The sequence below is a fragment of the Hyaena hyaena genome, unplaced genomic scaffold (genome assembly GCF_003009895.1).
Source record: "Hyaena hyaena isolate Hyena2069 unplaced genomic scaffold, ASM300989v1 scaffold_101, whole genome shotgun sequence".
In the NCBI taxonomy this organism is placed as follows: Eukaryota; Metazoa; Chordata; class Mammalia; order Carnivora; family Hyaenidae; genus Hyaena; species Hyaena hyaena.
The window spans coordinates 2968946-2985882 of NW_024080733.1; the positions used below are offsets into that span (position 1 = coordinate 2968946).

The following is a 16937-nucleotide window of genomic DNA, read 5'->3' on the forward strand; positions in this document are numbered from 1 at the left end:
GACGAGAAACAAATTGAATATTAATGGTTGATTTGCTAATTAAACTATCCCAGCTCTAATCTGTTTGCACTTTTAAAGTCCTGTTAATTAATCTATTAGTGTAAATGGATGGGGGGAGGGCAAGCGGTCCCCTGCACTCCCCCTCGACTCGCCCGTGCAAACGTGTTTTGTTTCATGGGCATGCCAAGAGCGCGTGCGCCCTGCTCACATCGCCATATGGAATCGGGCACATTAATCAAGGCAAAGGCCCCGCGTTCCCACGGAACTTTCCCCTCCAGGGGAGCCGCTTGCTGGCTGGCACAGGCCCGGAAACTCATTAGCGCTGCCCCCCAAAACCGACAGTGACAAAAGCAGAAGTCAATGAAACTAGACAGATTGAGGACATCAAATATAACTGGAGGCACATAAAGAAGACTTTATGGAATGCAGCGACTTTGGAAGGACCAGAGGTGCATGAGGGGCTTGTGCACAGGAGCAGAGGCCTGCGGGGGACCTTGAACTCGGACCCTTACAGGGCCTCCCGCTCAGACACCAGGGTGAATGTTGGGGTCCGCACCTGCTCATTTGACAGAAAAGAGGGGTGAAGAAGGTGGAGAGGAACACGGACACTCCCCACACGCCCTGAGTAGGGGGTCTCCCGAACCACCCGGGACTTCCCAACTGTGCATCTCAACACAGGAGACTCGAGGAGGTGTTCTGGAAACGTGGGAAGCGGTACTTTGGGTTGGCACAGGGCATGGGGGTTTGAAACGGTAGGTTTTTATCATATTCAGGCCCGGGGCGGCCAGCAGATCAGGAGACAGGTGCCTTGTGAAGACAGCGTGCATCTCAGACCCCAGGAGCAGGGAGCACACGGCGGCCACGCGAGGAAGCACCAGGAGACAGAGGCGGAAGGGACATGTGGGCACGAGCCTTTGCTGTGGTTGTTTGTGGAAGAACACCTGAGGCAGGGGGAGCAGGTGGAGGTTTGGTATTTAAATAATTTCAACAGCCTCTGGGGCACAGAGGCTGCCCCCAAGGTGCTTGGTCCCCCACCCCGGGGTGATGATGGCCGGGGACAGGATGGCCTACAGAGGAGTGGGGACTTTGGATGGCTGGTTTGCCTATGAAAAGTGAGCTCATGAGCAAATGAATCCTCTACTGTCTCTCAGAATCGGCTAGCCCTTGGGGGACAGTCCCTCCAGGGTCAGTGAGGCTCTAAGATTTCAGAGCATCAGATATAAAGAACACCAAAAGGCATGATTAACAAATGGGGGTGGCACTAATGGGCCTTAGTGGGCAGGCAACCAGGCTGGTGGGGGTCCTACAAAGGGCAGGATGACCCAGCCCAACACAGAACTGCCCTTGACCTGCATTCCAGGAGGCTCGTCCCCAGATAGCCAGTCGAGCTTAGGACAATATAAACCCAAACTCTCTGTGCAGTTTTAATACACGTTGGATTTTCCAGGAACGCAAACACCTTGCAAACCACTGAAAGATGACGGTCTGATGCAGAAGTCCTCAGTGTTTCAGAAAACCCCACCAGCCAGGATACGCCAACTCAGCGTTTTTGCAAACTCGACGCAGCACAACTGTACCAGCTCAGAGAGCTCATAACACACAAATTCGGGACAGATGACTGGAGACCACTTTTCCCAAACATAGAACCAAATATTTTCAAATTAGCAGTGTTTTATGAAATGCACTACATCTAATTAATTAAGGGCTTTTTTGTTTTTTTTTTTTAAACTATGTCATGATAATGGGCATCTGGGTGGCTGAGTCGATTAAGCGTCCAACTGCGGCTCAGGTCATGATCTCACAGTTTGTGGTTCAAGCCCCAAGTCAGGCTCTGTGCTGACAGCTCGGAGTCTGGAGCCTGTTTCAGATTCTGTGTCTCCCTCTATCTCTGCCCCTCCCTGAGTTGTGCTCTCTCTCTCTCTCTTTCAAAATCAAACATTAAAAAAATTTTTTTAACTATGTCATTCTCTACATTAAGTTGTACAGCAAAATAATAAAAAGGATATTTTGTATAAAAATTACACACTGAAGTGATTAATACAGAGGCCTCCTTCGATCTTTTTCTGATGCTGTTTGCAAGTCTCCATCCCTTGGCTCTCTGAAATCCATCTTGCGTTACTGTTCCTGAGCCCGATCCACACTCCATCCTGTCATCTATGAAAGGATATGATTGACCGAAGTCTTCAAAACACTGGGGACCAAATGTAGGCACTGGTAACAGGTGATGGGAGACATATCCTTGGTTATACTTTAAAATTACACGCCCTGTGTTTTAACATGAGGAGTTATCTGACCCCACACTTTTCCTCCTTTAACTAAAACTATTCCCATTCTTCCTTATCATATACAAATAATTCCGATTTGGTCTGAATTACCATATTAGTTTTTATTCCAGTGTGTACACTTATCTCCGTCACATTTTTCCTTTGCTTACGGTGGCACATGGCTTCAATCATTTTCCTTCCCTTAAGTCCAAATTTATTCCGTGAAAAGTAGGTAAAGGCAACTGAGTACCTTACTCTGTGTTCTAATAAAGTCACGTGCAAGCATTAAGAATGTATATATTATTTTCTTACAAATTCCTTTCTTTTTATTTCTTTTGTATTGTAGTTAGGCCATCACATTAATTTTTTGAATCAGTAGGTAATCAGGCCTTATTATCTGTGAATTCCATTTCAAGAAAGCAAAGTATTACAAAATATTGGTCTTAAAAACAATACATCAGGGGTGCCTGGGTGGTTCCGTTGGTTAAGAGACCGACTTCAGCTCAGGTCACAATCTCGCAGTTTGCGAGTTTGAGCCCCGTGTCAGGCTCTGTGCTGACAGTTCGGAGCCTGGAGCCTGCTTCAGAGTCTGTGTCTTCCTCTCTCTCTGCCCCTCCCCTGTTCACTCTCTGTCTCTCTCTCTGTATCAAAATTAAATAAACATTTAAAAAAAAAGTACACTGGGGCAAAGAGCCCCTCGAAGTTGCAATCCCACTTAATGAATCTCAGATCCTAGCAGTCTTTTCTGGCAATTTCGGTTTTTGTTCTTATTGGCAGATTTTATCAAATTTAAAAATAAATACTGTAAATTGTACATCAAACGCATTATTACAATGTAAGGTAAGCAGTGTCATTTAAGGATATGTAAGTTGCCTTATAAGGCAATTTAATTTCATGAGTGAAAAAGAAAGAAAGAAAGAAAGAAAGAAAGAAAGAAAGAAAGAAAGAAAGAAAGAAAGAAAACTTCATGGTCATCTCTGGCCAATTCAATGTCTTTTTTATTTTTAAATCTGCGAGACAGATCTTAGAGTTTTGAGCTTTTATTCTAGAATGAAATCTGGTCTTTCCTCCTAACTATCCAGTACCTAAACTCAGCGGTACTACCTCAAAGACCGATATGAAAACCCAGCCCTCGAAATCTCTTAAGCAAAATGTACAGATGGGGGCTTGAACTTCTAAAGCGGTTTCCAGACCCTTCTGCCTGTACTTTCCATGCAAGGGGCAGAATCCAGTCTGGCTGGGATCCTAGCTTCCTGGAGGCCACAGAGCACGCTGCACGACCTGACCAAAGAGTGGAGATGAGCCCTGGACAAGGTACAGCAGGTGGACGTCAGAGAGCCTGAGAAGGTCACAGATCCTTGTCCCGGTTAGATGTGTCTGGGGGAGCTGGCTGTGAGATGAGCAGATGTTACCCGTGTAAGAGCAGAAATTCCCCCACGAGACACTGTAGGAAGGCAATTATGGGCGTCAGGAAATGACGGGCACATATACTGACCTTCCCCTAAAGAAAGGCACAGGAGCCTGGGCAAGCTCACAGGGTGGTCCTCATGGCCAAGGTGCTTCCAAATGATACCCAATTTGCAGTGTCTCCTGGCCCCCCAGGAAGACATCTTCTCCTATCCCTCTGAGCTCCATGTTGACCTCATTTAGTGTTTAGAAAAGATAAAAGACTCGTGAAAACTAGCAGCTTGGCTGATAGCTCTTGGTTGACTCACACAACAAGGACGGGACACTCACCCCTGGGCAGTTCCCACCTTCACTTGCTGAACAGACCAATTACTACAATGAAATTGAATCAGTAATCCCAAAACTCCCAACCAACAAAAGCCCGGGACCATACGGCTTCACAGGTGAATTCTATCAAATGTCGTTTTGGGGTTTTTTGAGAGAGAGAGCGCGCGCGCAAGGGAAGAGGGGCAAAGAGAGAGGGAAAGACGGAATCCTAAGCAGGCTCCATCTTCAGCACAGGGCTCGATGCAGGACTCAAATTCAAGAACCCGGAGATAATGATCTGAGCCAAAATCAAGGGTAGGATGCTTAACCGACTGAGCCGCCCAGGCGCCCCTCGACCAAACATTTCAGTAAGAGTTAACCACTACTCTTCTTAAACTATTCCAAAAAATGAAAGAGGAAGGAAAACATCCAAATTCATTCTCCAAGGCCAGCATTACCCTGATACCAGACCCAGAGAAAGACACTACAGAAAAAGAGAACTGCATGCCAATAAACCTGATGAACATCGATGCAGGAGTCTTCAGTAAAATATTCACAAACTGCATTCAATGACACTAGAAAAACCATGCACCACAATCCCCTGGGCTGCAAGGATGGTTCACATGAGGCACCACATTAACAAGAGATAGGATAAAAATCATAAGGCCATCACAACAGATGAAGGAAAAGCATTTGACAAAATACAACATCTAGTCATAATAAAAACTCTGAGCAAAGTGGGTTTAGAGGGAACATACCTCCACATAATAAAGGACACGTATGAAAAACCCACAGCGAACATCGTCTTTCATGGAGAAAAACTAAGAGCTTTTCCTTCATGAAAGGGAACAAGAGAAGGATGTCCACTCTCACTACTTTTATTCAACACGGTGCTAGAAGTCCGAGCCACAGCAATCAGACAAGAAAAGGAAATAAAAGGCATCCAAATTGGCAAGGAAGAAGTCAAACTTTCACTGTTGGCAGATAAGATGATACTCTATTAAAAACTCAAAAGACTCTACCAGAAACAAAACAAATCAAAACAAACAAACAAACAAAACTATCAGCACTGGTAAATAAATTCAGTAAAGTCACAGGATACAAAATATACAGAAATGTGTTGCATTTCTATACACTAATAATGAAGTAGCAAAAAAGAAATTAAGAAAACACTCCGATTTACAATTGCACCAAAAATAATAAAATACATAGTAAACTTAACCAAGGATGTGAAAGACAGATACTCTGAAAACCATAAAACATCCATGAAAGAAATTTGAAAGAACAAATGGAAAGATATTCCATGCCTATGGATTGGAAGAACAAATATTGCTAAAATGTCTATACCACTCAATGCAATTTCAGATTTAATGCAGTCTCTATGAAAACAGTGGCAAAATTTTTCACAGAGCTGGAACAAATAATCTTAGAATATGTATGGAGCCACAAAAGACCTCAAATGGCCAAAGCAACCTTGGAAAAAAAAAAAAAAAGAACAAAGCTGGAGGTACCACAATCCCAGATTTCAAGATACACTACAAAGATGTGGTGATCAAAACAGTATGCTAATGGCAAAAAAATAGACACATAGGTCAATGGAACAGAATACAAAACCCAGACATAAACCCAAAATTATATGGTCAATTAATCTTCAATAAAGTGGGAAAGACTATCCTACTTGGAATATGAGAAAATGGGATATGGGATATGAGTGTTGTCTGTCCAGTAACATGCATAAAAATGAACCTGGACCACTTTCTTACACCATACACAAAAGTAAATGCCAAATGAAAGACCTAAATGTGAGACCTGAAGCCATAATAATCCTTGAGGAGAGCACAGGCAGTAACTTCTCTGACATTGGCCGCAGCAACTTCTTTCTAGATAGGTCTCCTGAGGCAAGGGAAACAAAAGCAAAACTAAACTCTTGGGACTATATCAAAATAAAAAGCTTCTGCACAGCAAACAAAACTAAAAGGCAACCTACAGAATGGAAGAAGATATTTGCAAATGATATGTCCAAAAAAAAAGCCTTGGTACCCAAAACAGAACTTCTATAACTCAACACACAATAAACAAATAATCCAACTAAAAAATGGGCAGAAGGGGCGCTTGAGGGACTCCGTCAGTTAAGCGTCCAACTTTGGCTCAGGTCATGATCTCACGGTTCAGGAGTATAAATCAGAGCCTGGAACCTGCTTCAGATTCTGTCCCTCCCCCTCGCTCTGCCCCTCTCTGGCTCTCATTCTGTCTGTCTTTTCTTAATGGGTAGAAGACACAAACATTTCTCCAAAGAAATGCAGATGGTCAACAGGCACATGAAAAGATGCTCAATATCACTTAAGCAGCGATGCAAATAGAAACCACAATGAGGTATCATCTCACACCAGTCAGAACGGCTAGTATCAAAAAGACAAGAAATAGAGTGTTGGTACAGATGTGGGGAACAAAAAGAACCATCCTGTACTGTTGGTGGGAATGTAAACTGGTACAGCCACTGTGGAAAACACTATGAGAGTTCCTCAAAATACTAGAAATAGAATTACCCACATGATCCGGTAATTCCACTACTGGTTATTTGCACCTCAAAAAATAGGAAAACACCAACTTGAAAAGATACATGCACCCCTATGATTATAGCAGCATTTTTTAATTAAAAAATTTTAATGTTTATTTCTGAGAGAGAGAGAGAGAGAAACAGAGCACGAGCGGAGGAGGGTCAGAGAGAGAGGGAGACACAGAATCCAAAGCAGGCTCCAGGCTCCGAGCTGTCAGCACAGAGCCCTATGTGGGGCTCCAGCTCATGAATTGCGAGATCATGCCCTGAGCCAAAGTCAGGTGCTTAACCGACTGAGCCCCCCCAGGCACCCCACAGTACATTTACAAAAGCCAAACTATGGACACAGCCCTAGTATCCATCAGCTGATGAATGGATAAAGGGTATGTGGTATTTGTACACAGTGGAATATTACTCAACCATAAAAAGAATGAAACCTTGCCCTGTGCAAAGACATGGATGTAACCAGAGAACAGAACACTAAGTGAAATAAACCCAGTCAGGGATAGATAAATACCAAATTATTTCACTCATAAGCAGAATACAAGAAACAAACAAACAAACAAAAAAAGAGACACAAATCAAAGCACTAGACAACCACAGAGAACACACTGATGGTCACCGGAGGGGAGGTGGGCGGGGGAAACAGGGGATGGGGGTGAAGGGTGCACCTGTCGTGATGAGCACCAGGTGACGTATGGACGTGCTGAGTCACTGTATTGTCTATCGGAAACTAATAGAACACTGTGTGTTTACTATAGTGGAATGAAAATTAAAAAAATTTTTTAACTGAATATTGTTATATTTTATCCCTTATTTCACAGACAGTTTGGTACACAGCAGCCAATGATCTCCTGTATCCCACATCCACGTATATTCCTGCAAAACATAATGTAATAGATGTGTAACTAGCTCACAGAAGTCCGTATTATAAATGTAAAGTTGATTCGTAATCAAACCACTATCCTAGATAGAAATTGTAGGTTTACCAGAATTTTGCTTTCAAAGATAATGTGCCAGGAACATCTGTGCGCACATCTGTTTTGAGTTTATTTGGCCATTTCTCTGAATCTCTGCGGCAAAGAGAATAAACGCTTTTTGTACAGATTTTAAGTAAACTCTGCACCCCACATGGGGCTCGAACTCACAACCCCGAGGTCCTGAGTTGCATAATTAAATTATTTCCCTTTCCCATAAATTAAACACCTGCGCAGAAAAGAAAAAAAACAAGCCCCTATTCCTCCCCAAGTCATTACAGTTTTTAGCAGTCAGAGAAGGAGAAAACGGTCTTCTTTGTCTGTGCAACCCTATGTCTGTGCGACATTAAACTATTTTCTGTTTATCAAGTATAAACTTTTCTTTTTATAACGGTTTGTTCAAGTCGTTTTCTCGTATTCGCCTTTCTAAAATTTGACTTGAGAATTTTAACATTTTCTTTCACGTATTGATTAGTTTTCCTCATTATTTTAATCATATTTATTTCTGATGAATTTATGAATGAGTCTAGCCTGCATCTTTCTCGTGGATTAAAAATGTGAACTTTATCACAAATTGAACTATGATTGACAGTGAGTTGGTTACCAAACTTTCTAATCTGTTCCATTGCTCTGTTATTACGTGAGTACTCCACAATTTTATTTTGTTATTTTTTAAGTTTATTTACTTATTTTGACAGAGAGAGAGAGAGAGAGAGAGAGAGAGAGAGAGAGAGAGAAATGATGTACATGAGTGGGAATGAGGGACAGAATCCCAAGCAGGCTCCATGCTTAGTAGGGCTCAATCCAATGACCTTGAAATCATGACCTGAGCCAAAATTAAGTCAGACACTTAACCGACTGAGCCCCAGAGGTGTCCCCATATTCCACCATTTTAATCCTTGACAATTCACAGTGACATTCTATATAATCATCAGTCACCCGTCCCTTCATTATTTTTTATGATTTTGACCACAGTCATTAATTTACATTTTCAGCTATCCTTTAGAAACATTTCACCAATTAAAACCAAGTTTCTTTTTTAGTATTTTTTATTTAAATGATTTATGTGGGTTTTACTGTATTAACCCTATGCTTAATATTAAATGGTATAAATTATATAAAGTCATGCATTAATTTGGAGAAAGTCAACACACTTAAAATGGTAAATCACCACATTAGGGAACTTGGGATCTTTCCATTTATTCAAATCTACTTTATGTTCGCCAAACCTTTTCCTTTCTTATTTGACATATACTTTCTTCTATATTAGATTTACACGGAGATATTTTACTGCTTTTGAGAATGCAATCTTGTCACATTATACTCCGCTCTTCATGCTGACACACAGCTAAGCTAGAGGTTTCCACGGTTCTGTGGTCGCGACCCGTCATCTGATTGGTCACAGCTTTCTGCAATGGATCCTTGTGTGTGACCCACCAACAGTGGTGGTCTGTCACCCGTTTTTGTCATCTCTGTCTTGTTCTGTTTTGTTCCCTTCCCCTGGGGCTGGGACTTTCACCTTCACATCTAATTCCCGCCCGTGACAAGCACCTGCAGGGGATGGTGATGGCGGTACCGGGCACACTGGCCCGCCCTCCCTCTCTGGTCCCCCATCTCCTCCCCGCCACACCTTCCGTGGGACCACAACACCCTGATGGCCCTGAGAAGACACTGCAAACGTGAGAGCACCTCCCTGGCCCCACAGCCACAGCCTCACAGCCGGCACCTGTGACAGACGTTCTCTGTGCCCTGGAGGAACATCCTCTGCACACACTTGGGGCCTCTGCTCACCCACACGGACGCCACCCCAGCCACCTCCCTGCTTGTACTACAGCGTCAGGGCTCCCTTGGGATTGGAGCACTGTCACCAGCACATACCAGCTTTGCACCCGCCCCAAATAATGACCAACACAATCATCACTGTCAAACCCAAAGCCATTCTCTGTCCACATCTCCCCATTTCTGAATTGACTCAGCCGTGCTCGCAAAAGCTGCAGAAATGCACCAGAGCCCGGCCTCCCGTCTGGATCTCTATCTCTATCTCCCCCTCTGTCTCTCTCTGAGGCTCACTGTGCCTGCAGAAGCGAGCAGGACCAGGGGTTTGCTCACTGCAGACGCCTTCATTTCAATACAGGATGACGTTCCCCTCCCCGATCCCCAAGCGTTAGGTCCTGAAGGAGGAGGAGGAAACATCCTTCTGGATTTCTGGCCAAATTTTATGCGGATCCCTGGGCTGCCCAGAGTAACCTGTCTTTGCTGGGTTTGAGTCCGTGGACTCCAAGACCATGGATGTTTCTTTTCATCACTTTTGCACTCGATATGGTGAACGCTTACTTTGCAGAACCTGACTGTCTTCTTCCCGTTCCCTCTTTATCGTGTTTCACTGGGGTCTGCGCATGCCCTCGTCAGGGAGAGCACACGTCTGTGACACCCGTCTGTCCGTCCCCTTCCGGCTGCCTGTCTGCAACAATCCTGAATGCAGGAGCTCCCTGTCACCCTCCAATCCCAGCTGTGACTTCCCGCCGCATTCCTTTGCCTGTGACCCCTTCCTCAAACATTTCACAGTCGATATCACATACGTGCTATATAACCTCCCTCCCTCACGCTCCCTAACTGCCTTCTAATATCCAGGACTTCTCCATCAATTTTATCTCATCTTGGCATTCTTCAGTTATTTTGTTTAACTTCTTATTTCCTGGAATCCACCTTTGCTTTAATTTTATTCAATGCCCTCAGACAAAGCAATCTAAAAGTTCAAAATTAAGCACTTTCCAGGTTGATGCGCTCTCTCTAATTCTTGGACGCCATGTTTTCCTGCTTTTCTGTAAAACGATCTTGCCAATGGCACATTTCATTTGGATTTTTACTCATCCTTAAACGACGCATGAGCTCCCCAAGTCTGAAATACGTTTTGGTCAACAGAATGCACTGATGGCTTTTTCTGTCCCTTCATATTCAATGTGCAGATGATTAGAATCTCTCCCCCTCCATGTCTCTGTCTCTGTCTCTATCTCTGTCTCCTTTAGTTCTTAACTTTAAAGGTTAGATGCCAAGCAAAATACCCAGGTGCTTCGGGAAAGTATAGAGAGAGTCACAAGCAATCTCAGCAATCATCAAAACATTATTGCTAAAAATATAAAGAAAAAAAACCTTAAAAGCTGTTTCTGCTCTTTTCAGCCTGAGCAGGCGTGTGGTATAAATGGCTCTTCCCCACTAACACAGCAGAGGGAACCACGACTATCAGTGGCCCGTCTCCTAATGGCCGCCAGGGTGCACCTGCCACAGGGCACCTGGATGGCTTAGGCGGTTAAGCGCCTGCCTCTTGATCTCGGCTGAGGTCATGATCTCACCCTTAATGGGATCAAGCCCTGCATGGGGCTCTGTGCTGACAGTGTGGAGCCTGCTTGGGATTCTCTCTCCCTGTCTTCTTCTTGTCCTTCCCTGAGCATGCTTTCTCTTTCTCAAAATAAATAAACATTAAAAAAAAAAAAAAAACTGAAAATACAGCTTACAAACTCCCTTTCTGAGGTCTTACTTAAAGAATGAACAATTGTTCTAGGGACGCCTGGGTGGCTCAGTCAGTTAAGCGTCCAACTTCAGCTCAGGTCATGATCTCACAGTTTGTCAGTTTGAGCCCCAAAACGGATAGTGTCTGGGCTACCCCTAGACTCCCACACAGGCTCTCCACTGGGGAAGGGCCTCAGCTGAGGGGCTCTGTGCTGACAGCACAGAGCCTGGAGCCTGCTTCGGATTCTGCGTCCCTCTCTCTTTGTCCTCGGACCCTTCACTTCCTCTTTATGAAACAGGAATGATAAACATCTGCTTTCTTCTCACTGCAGACAAGGACAGTGACACTTTGCCGATCAAACAACTTTGCAACGGAAAGCACAGAACCGCAGTCGAGCTCTATCTTCCCCTCCCCCGCCCCTGTCCCGCTGGCGCGCTGTCTCTCAAAATTAAACACTAAAAAAAAAAAGAATTATTCTAATATTCACGTATATTGATTTAAACTGGCTTTGCCTTTTTTTTTTTCCCTTTTTTTTTTTTTTTAGCTTAATTTGGCATCTTCCAACGTGCAGAATTCTTACCAGGAATCAAGTTGTTCAAGTACCATCCACATACAAAATAAAGGCCTGAATCGAAGAGAATCATCCAGCAAACCCAGCCAAATGTCGCGCCCGTCTGTTCCAGAGGCTGGTACATGTTATTCCACTGAACCCCTGGAAAGAAGGGAAGATCAGTCAAATCCGGACACCCTTTCAGGGTGGATTTTGGTGGGGTGAGTTCTTGAGATCCGGAAATTCAAAGCAAAGCTGAGCACAGCTGAGACCAAAGACTGTCCTGTGAATTACTGCTCTACAAATCCAGTGTCGGCCTGCTTACTCTTGCGTGTATTTCAAGGTGACCAGGGGGCGTGGCTTTAACATGTTAAGATCCAGCCTTTGCGATTTTGCTTTCATGCTACTTATTTCTGGTTTTGTGGCCTCAACAAAATACACAGATCCTGGGCGACCGGACAGTGAGAGGCGTTCACATCAGCTAAATCAAACCCAGGGACTCCGTTGCACGTTGTACGGAAGACCTTCTTCAGTGGTGCTTGCAAAAAGCCACTGCAAACTCTTAAAACCCCAAATCACTGAATCGCTTTTTTAACAAAAAAACCTCCCCTTGGGGCACCTGGGGGGTCTCAGCCGGTTAAGCATCTGACTGTTGGTGTCAGCTCAGGTCACCATCTCATGGTTCGTGAATTCAAGCCCCATGTCGGGCTCTGAGCTGACAGCTGGAGCCTGCTTGGGATTCTCTCTCTCCTCTCTCTCTGCCCCTCCGTGCTCACTCACTCTCTCTCTCTCAAAGTAAATAAATACACTTAAAAAAAAAAAAAAAAAGGCATCCCCTTACCTGCTTCTTGCCCTTCTAGGAAGGTAACGAAAAATACTCCTTGGCCGAAGGCGGTGGTGGAGAGCAGGCACTGCCCGGGGACAGTGAAGAGAGAAACAGCATGTTAGCACTTGACGGAGACCCCGGAAAAGCCTCAGCGCTCAATTCTAGAGGAGCCACGCACGTTCCCCTGAACCATCTCTCCAGGCGGCGATTTCAATGCCCAACCCTGGGAGACGGCGCCGAATGTCAGTCCATTCTAGAAAGTAGACTAACAAGCTAGCTTTTCGTGTGAAAAGGAATTATTTCTCTTTGCTGGGGTGTTTCAAGTACCATAAATCCACCGCCCTGCACACAGAAATGCAGAACACAGGACGGGGGAAAACGGAACACAGCAATTTCTTATTTTTTATGACTAAGCGAACGCCCTGGAGCACTCCGCAGGCAGACTGAGGGAACGTGGACACCATTCTACACTAGAAAGAGGGAACGCTGACGGGAAATATTAGTTTATCTCCAGGGGAGGAGTCCTATGTCAGAAAGAAAAAAAATAAGCCCATCGAAAGAGCATTTTAAACTTAAAAATATCATGTACCAGAGTTAGATATATATACATTTTTGGGGAGTAGAAAACATGTGAACATGTAAAAAAGGAAATCAAGCTAGATATGCTAGAACATTTAGACAGAGAGACTGAAGTAAACACCATATAACAGTGTTTGAAATCCAGGCCGAGTGGTCAATGGTCTTTTCCAAAATGTGGGAAGTATGGGGTTGGAGAAGAGGGGGCGATAAATGGTCCCAGTTTTCATTTAATTTTTCTGGAAACACCTAATTAACACTAACCCGACATTACGGGTTATAAATTACCACAGGTGTGACATAAGCTGATAGAAAGTGGCGAGCACCTTCCAATGGAGAAAAGTCGTGGTTTAGGGCGCCATGTTTTTTCCAATGTGTGCACACACCCATGCTGTATGTACATGGTCAGTCGGGAAGCGGGGAGGTTTCCTGAAGCCGGAGGGAAACAATTTGGCCTTCACACAGTATTTCACCCTGACGCTCCAAAGGAGCAGAGAGAGTGACCCTGTCCCAACAAATGAGGATACATCTACCACCACTGATGTCGTGTGGGACAAGTGACCCCGGAAGGCCTTCAGATGCCCTTGGAGCCTTTAGATTCAACCCTCCTCGGCCTCTCCCAAATTCTCCGTTGGTGGCACTGGCCACACCTCCCAACAGACTGCACTTTGGGAACGTGGCCTAATGAACACTCGGGCATAATTCAAATGTTTGCAGGGACTGCCCAATGCCCATCCTCACAGCCATCTTCCCATCCCTTCCATGCGGATTGAGTTACCACTATGTGCCCAGGCGATTCTCAAGAAGGAATGGATGAGTGTCTCTCTTCTGTGGATTTCATATTTTCCAGGAAGTACACTATAAGTGGATGAATGACGGACATTGCTAATGGGGAGCTCTCCCCACTTAATGTGAGATGATTCCTGATGCTTCATGAAAAATACTTATTTTTTTGCTTCTAAAATAGTTTTGGAAATCTACATCTTTCCACCCATGAGACGGAGAGTCTCTATGGGTGCCTTTAGGATGTTTCCGATTTCCGAAGAGTCTCCAGAGGACAGTCCCCACTACATGAAAAGTGCCAATTATTAATGGGCTCCCCTCTTGCAAAACCAGTGCAACATCAACCAAAGAACATTATAAGGTCTGCATCTGTGGGCAGCATCAGGAGAAGTAGGCTTCAGGGGCACCTGGAGGGCTCCGTCGGTTGAGTATCCCACTCTTGACTTCAGCTCAGGTCATGATCTCCTGGTTCATGGGTTCAAGACCCACATGGGGCTGTGTACTGACAGCTCAGAGCGTGGAGCCTGCTTGGGATCTTCTCTCTCTCCCCTCTCTCTGACCCTGCCCTCCTTACACACTTGCTCTTTCTCAGAATAAAACTTAAAAGAAAAAAAAGAAGCAGACATCAGAAAGCCCACTGAGATCCAAAAGTGATGAGCTGAGGTGTGATGTGGTGACGGCTTTTTGGGTAGATCACAGCGGTTATATTCTGCATGCCTACAAGCACACCAACCACTTACCAGAAACGTCTGAATGACAATACTCAATTGGTTATGAAGAACCAGCAGAACGATGTAGGGCAGGAAGCTGATCAAGTACACGAGGCTGGTACAAAGTGCAGCTGTGTTGGCCTGGCTGAAAAACGCACTCAAGAAGTAACTCAGCATGACTACCGACACCCCAAAATCCAGGAGGAAGAGGAAGATGATGCATGCATCACTGTGCGTGAAAATGCCGCTCGCTTTCAGAATGACGGCCAGGGCGGCGCTGCTGACGGCTAGCATGGCCATGTTCTCCAGGAACCAGGCCAGGAAAAAGACGGTTGGGTGCACCCCCATCATCCGCATGTACTGCCAAGAGAAGGGAAACCCGAGTCAGGACCCGGACGCTTGAGGGGGAACGGACCCGATCGCGGGAGAGGACGGCAGGCCAGCGCTGAGTACTGCCAGCTGGGAAGTCAGATGCAAGCGCACATCCCCGCCACCCATGTCCTATCCTGGCCAGTGCTCATGGAGGGGGTTGCGGCTGTGGGGCCGTGCGGGGCTGGGGGTGGGAGCAGACCCCAGACACGGGCTTGGTCGACACCAGTCACGCCACGTTGCTTTGTCCGTTCGGATGTTTCCTTTCCTTTTTTTTGTTCATTTTCTATCTTTTTTTTTTTTTTTCATTTTGGTTGTGTTGGTTTGGTTTAACGAAGACAAATAGGACGATGGATGGGGGGATGAATACTTGATCGTAAGCTGTTTGGGTTGGGGGGGGTCTATCACGTCAGTATCAGAATGTGTTTTGCAAAACAACTAAGTCTGAAGTAATCACAACTACATTAATGCATCCATTAAACCCGCCGTTTCCATCTATAAGCTTACAACATCGGGTGCCCTGCAGCGTGGGGCTGGTTACTTTGTGGAATGAGACCAAGCTGGCATGACTGATACTTAGTCCCCAGACCCCATGCCCAGGGCCTGACTGGATGGGGAGGAAACACAGAAAGTCAGAAGTAAGTCCGTTTTAAATAGGTGAAGAGGAGCGCCTGGGTGGCTCAGTCGGTTAAGAGTCCCACTCTTGGTTTTGGCTCAGGCCACGATCTCATGGTTCGTGGGTTCAAGCCCAGCTTCGGGACATCGGGCTCTGTGCTGACAGTGCGGAGTCTCCTTGGGATTCTCTCCCTCTCTCTCTCTCTTTCTGCCCCTCCCCTGCTGACTCTCTACCTCTCTCTCAAAATAAATAAATAAACATTAAAATAAATTTTAAAAATTAATACAATAAATAGGTGAGCAACATGGGAAACAATAGTGCAAGTTCCAGTCAGAACTGAATGAGAAGACTGCACTTTGCCACGTTTCTCCTTCACCCTAATAAATAGGAAGTCGGTGAGTAGCGTGAGCCCTTCCTCCGTGAGGTCATCCTTCACCTGGTACTTTATTTTTTGTTAACATTTTTTAAAATATATTTTTCAGAGAGAGAGAAACTGAGTGCAAAAGAGGAAGGGGCAGAGAGAGAGGGAGACACAGAATCCCAAGCAGGCTTCAGGCTCTGAGCTAAGTGTCAGCACAGAGCCCGATGCGGGGCTCGGACCCACAAACCGTGAGATCATGACCTGAGCCGAAGTCAGACACTTAACCGACTGAGTCACCCAGGCGCCTCACCTGGTACTTTCATGAACTCCTTCTTAAAAGCAGTTTTGTCAGTTACAAGTTTTAATGATAATAAAACAAAAATAACAAGGCTGCCCATGGGCACTTTGACCACACACCAAGAGGGGAAGTCAGCCCGCACATCTTTCTGGGTCGTATAAAAATTGCTGAATGAACAACACTGGCTTCTGTCTTTGAACCTGGCGAGCCTGACCTTGGGCTTCCTTCCATATCCACCAGAAACACCCATACAGTCTGGCCGGGCATCAGGCTTCAATGTGAAATGTTTCCTTTGGGCCCCTCGCCTCAGCCTGGCTGTGTCCAGGAGCCCCAGCAGAGGGGGGGGGGAGGGGGGGCGGGGCCAGTTACAGGAACAGGATTTGGCTCCAAAGCCCCGGCCTCCCCTCCTGGATTCCCGGGCAAGCATTCGGACTGATTACCTCCTCTATCTGGATCTCTCGCTCGTACACCAGCTTCCGGACCATGCTGGCCACAGACACCATCCACGTCAGCATCATGATCAGAGGGAAAAAGAAACCGACATTGTTCAAGAATCTGCAAGGAAATAATGCCGTCAGCATCCAGAGCAAGTGGAGGGTCCTACCCAGAGTCAGGCTCATGTGTGCATGCTTTTACATTGGCCTGGGAAGCTATAAGCCCTTTTAAGGAACAGTATCTAGTGGGGCCATTTCAACAGGCTTGTGACTTAGGACCGCTGGCTGGCATCCTGATTTAATATGCATGCAACTCACACAAGGGGTTGGAGGTCCCTGGAGCAGCCACTGTCCCCTGTCCCTTCTGACACCTTCCTCGGTAGAGAAGATGGGAA

General features: G+C 45.5%; 1 protein-coding gene across 1 annotated transcript in view; it reads right to left on the reverse strand.

Annotated features, from left to right (window-relative positions):
• Positions 1 to 16937, reverse strand: part of ABCA13 (ATP binding cassette subfamily A member 13) — a 326881-nt gene that overhangs the window by 179102 nt on the left and 130842 nt on the right. The window contains exons 33-36 of the mRNA XM_039235661.1: positions 16549 to 16663; positions 14495 to 14824; positions 12411 to 12480; positions 11600 to 11731 (exon numbers count right to left, since the gene is read on the reverse strand). Of these exons, the coding sequence (XP_039091592.1) occupies positions 11600 to 11731; positions 12411 to 12480; positions 14495 to 14824; positions 16549 to 16663 (647 nt within the window). The remainder of the gene's footprint in view (positions 1 to 11599; positions 11732 to 12410; positions 12481 to 14494; positions 14825 to 16548; positions 16664 to 16937) is intronic.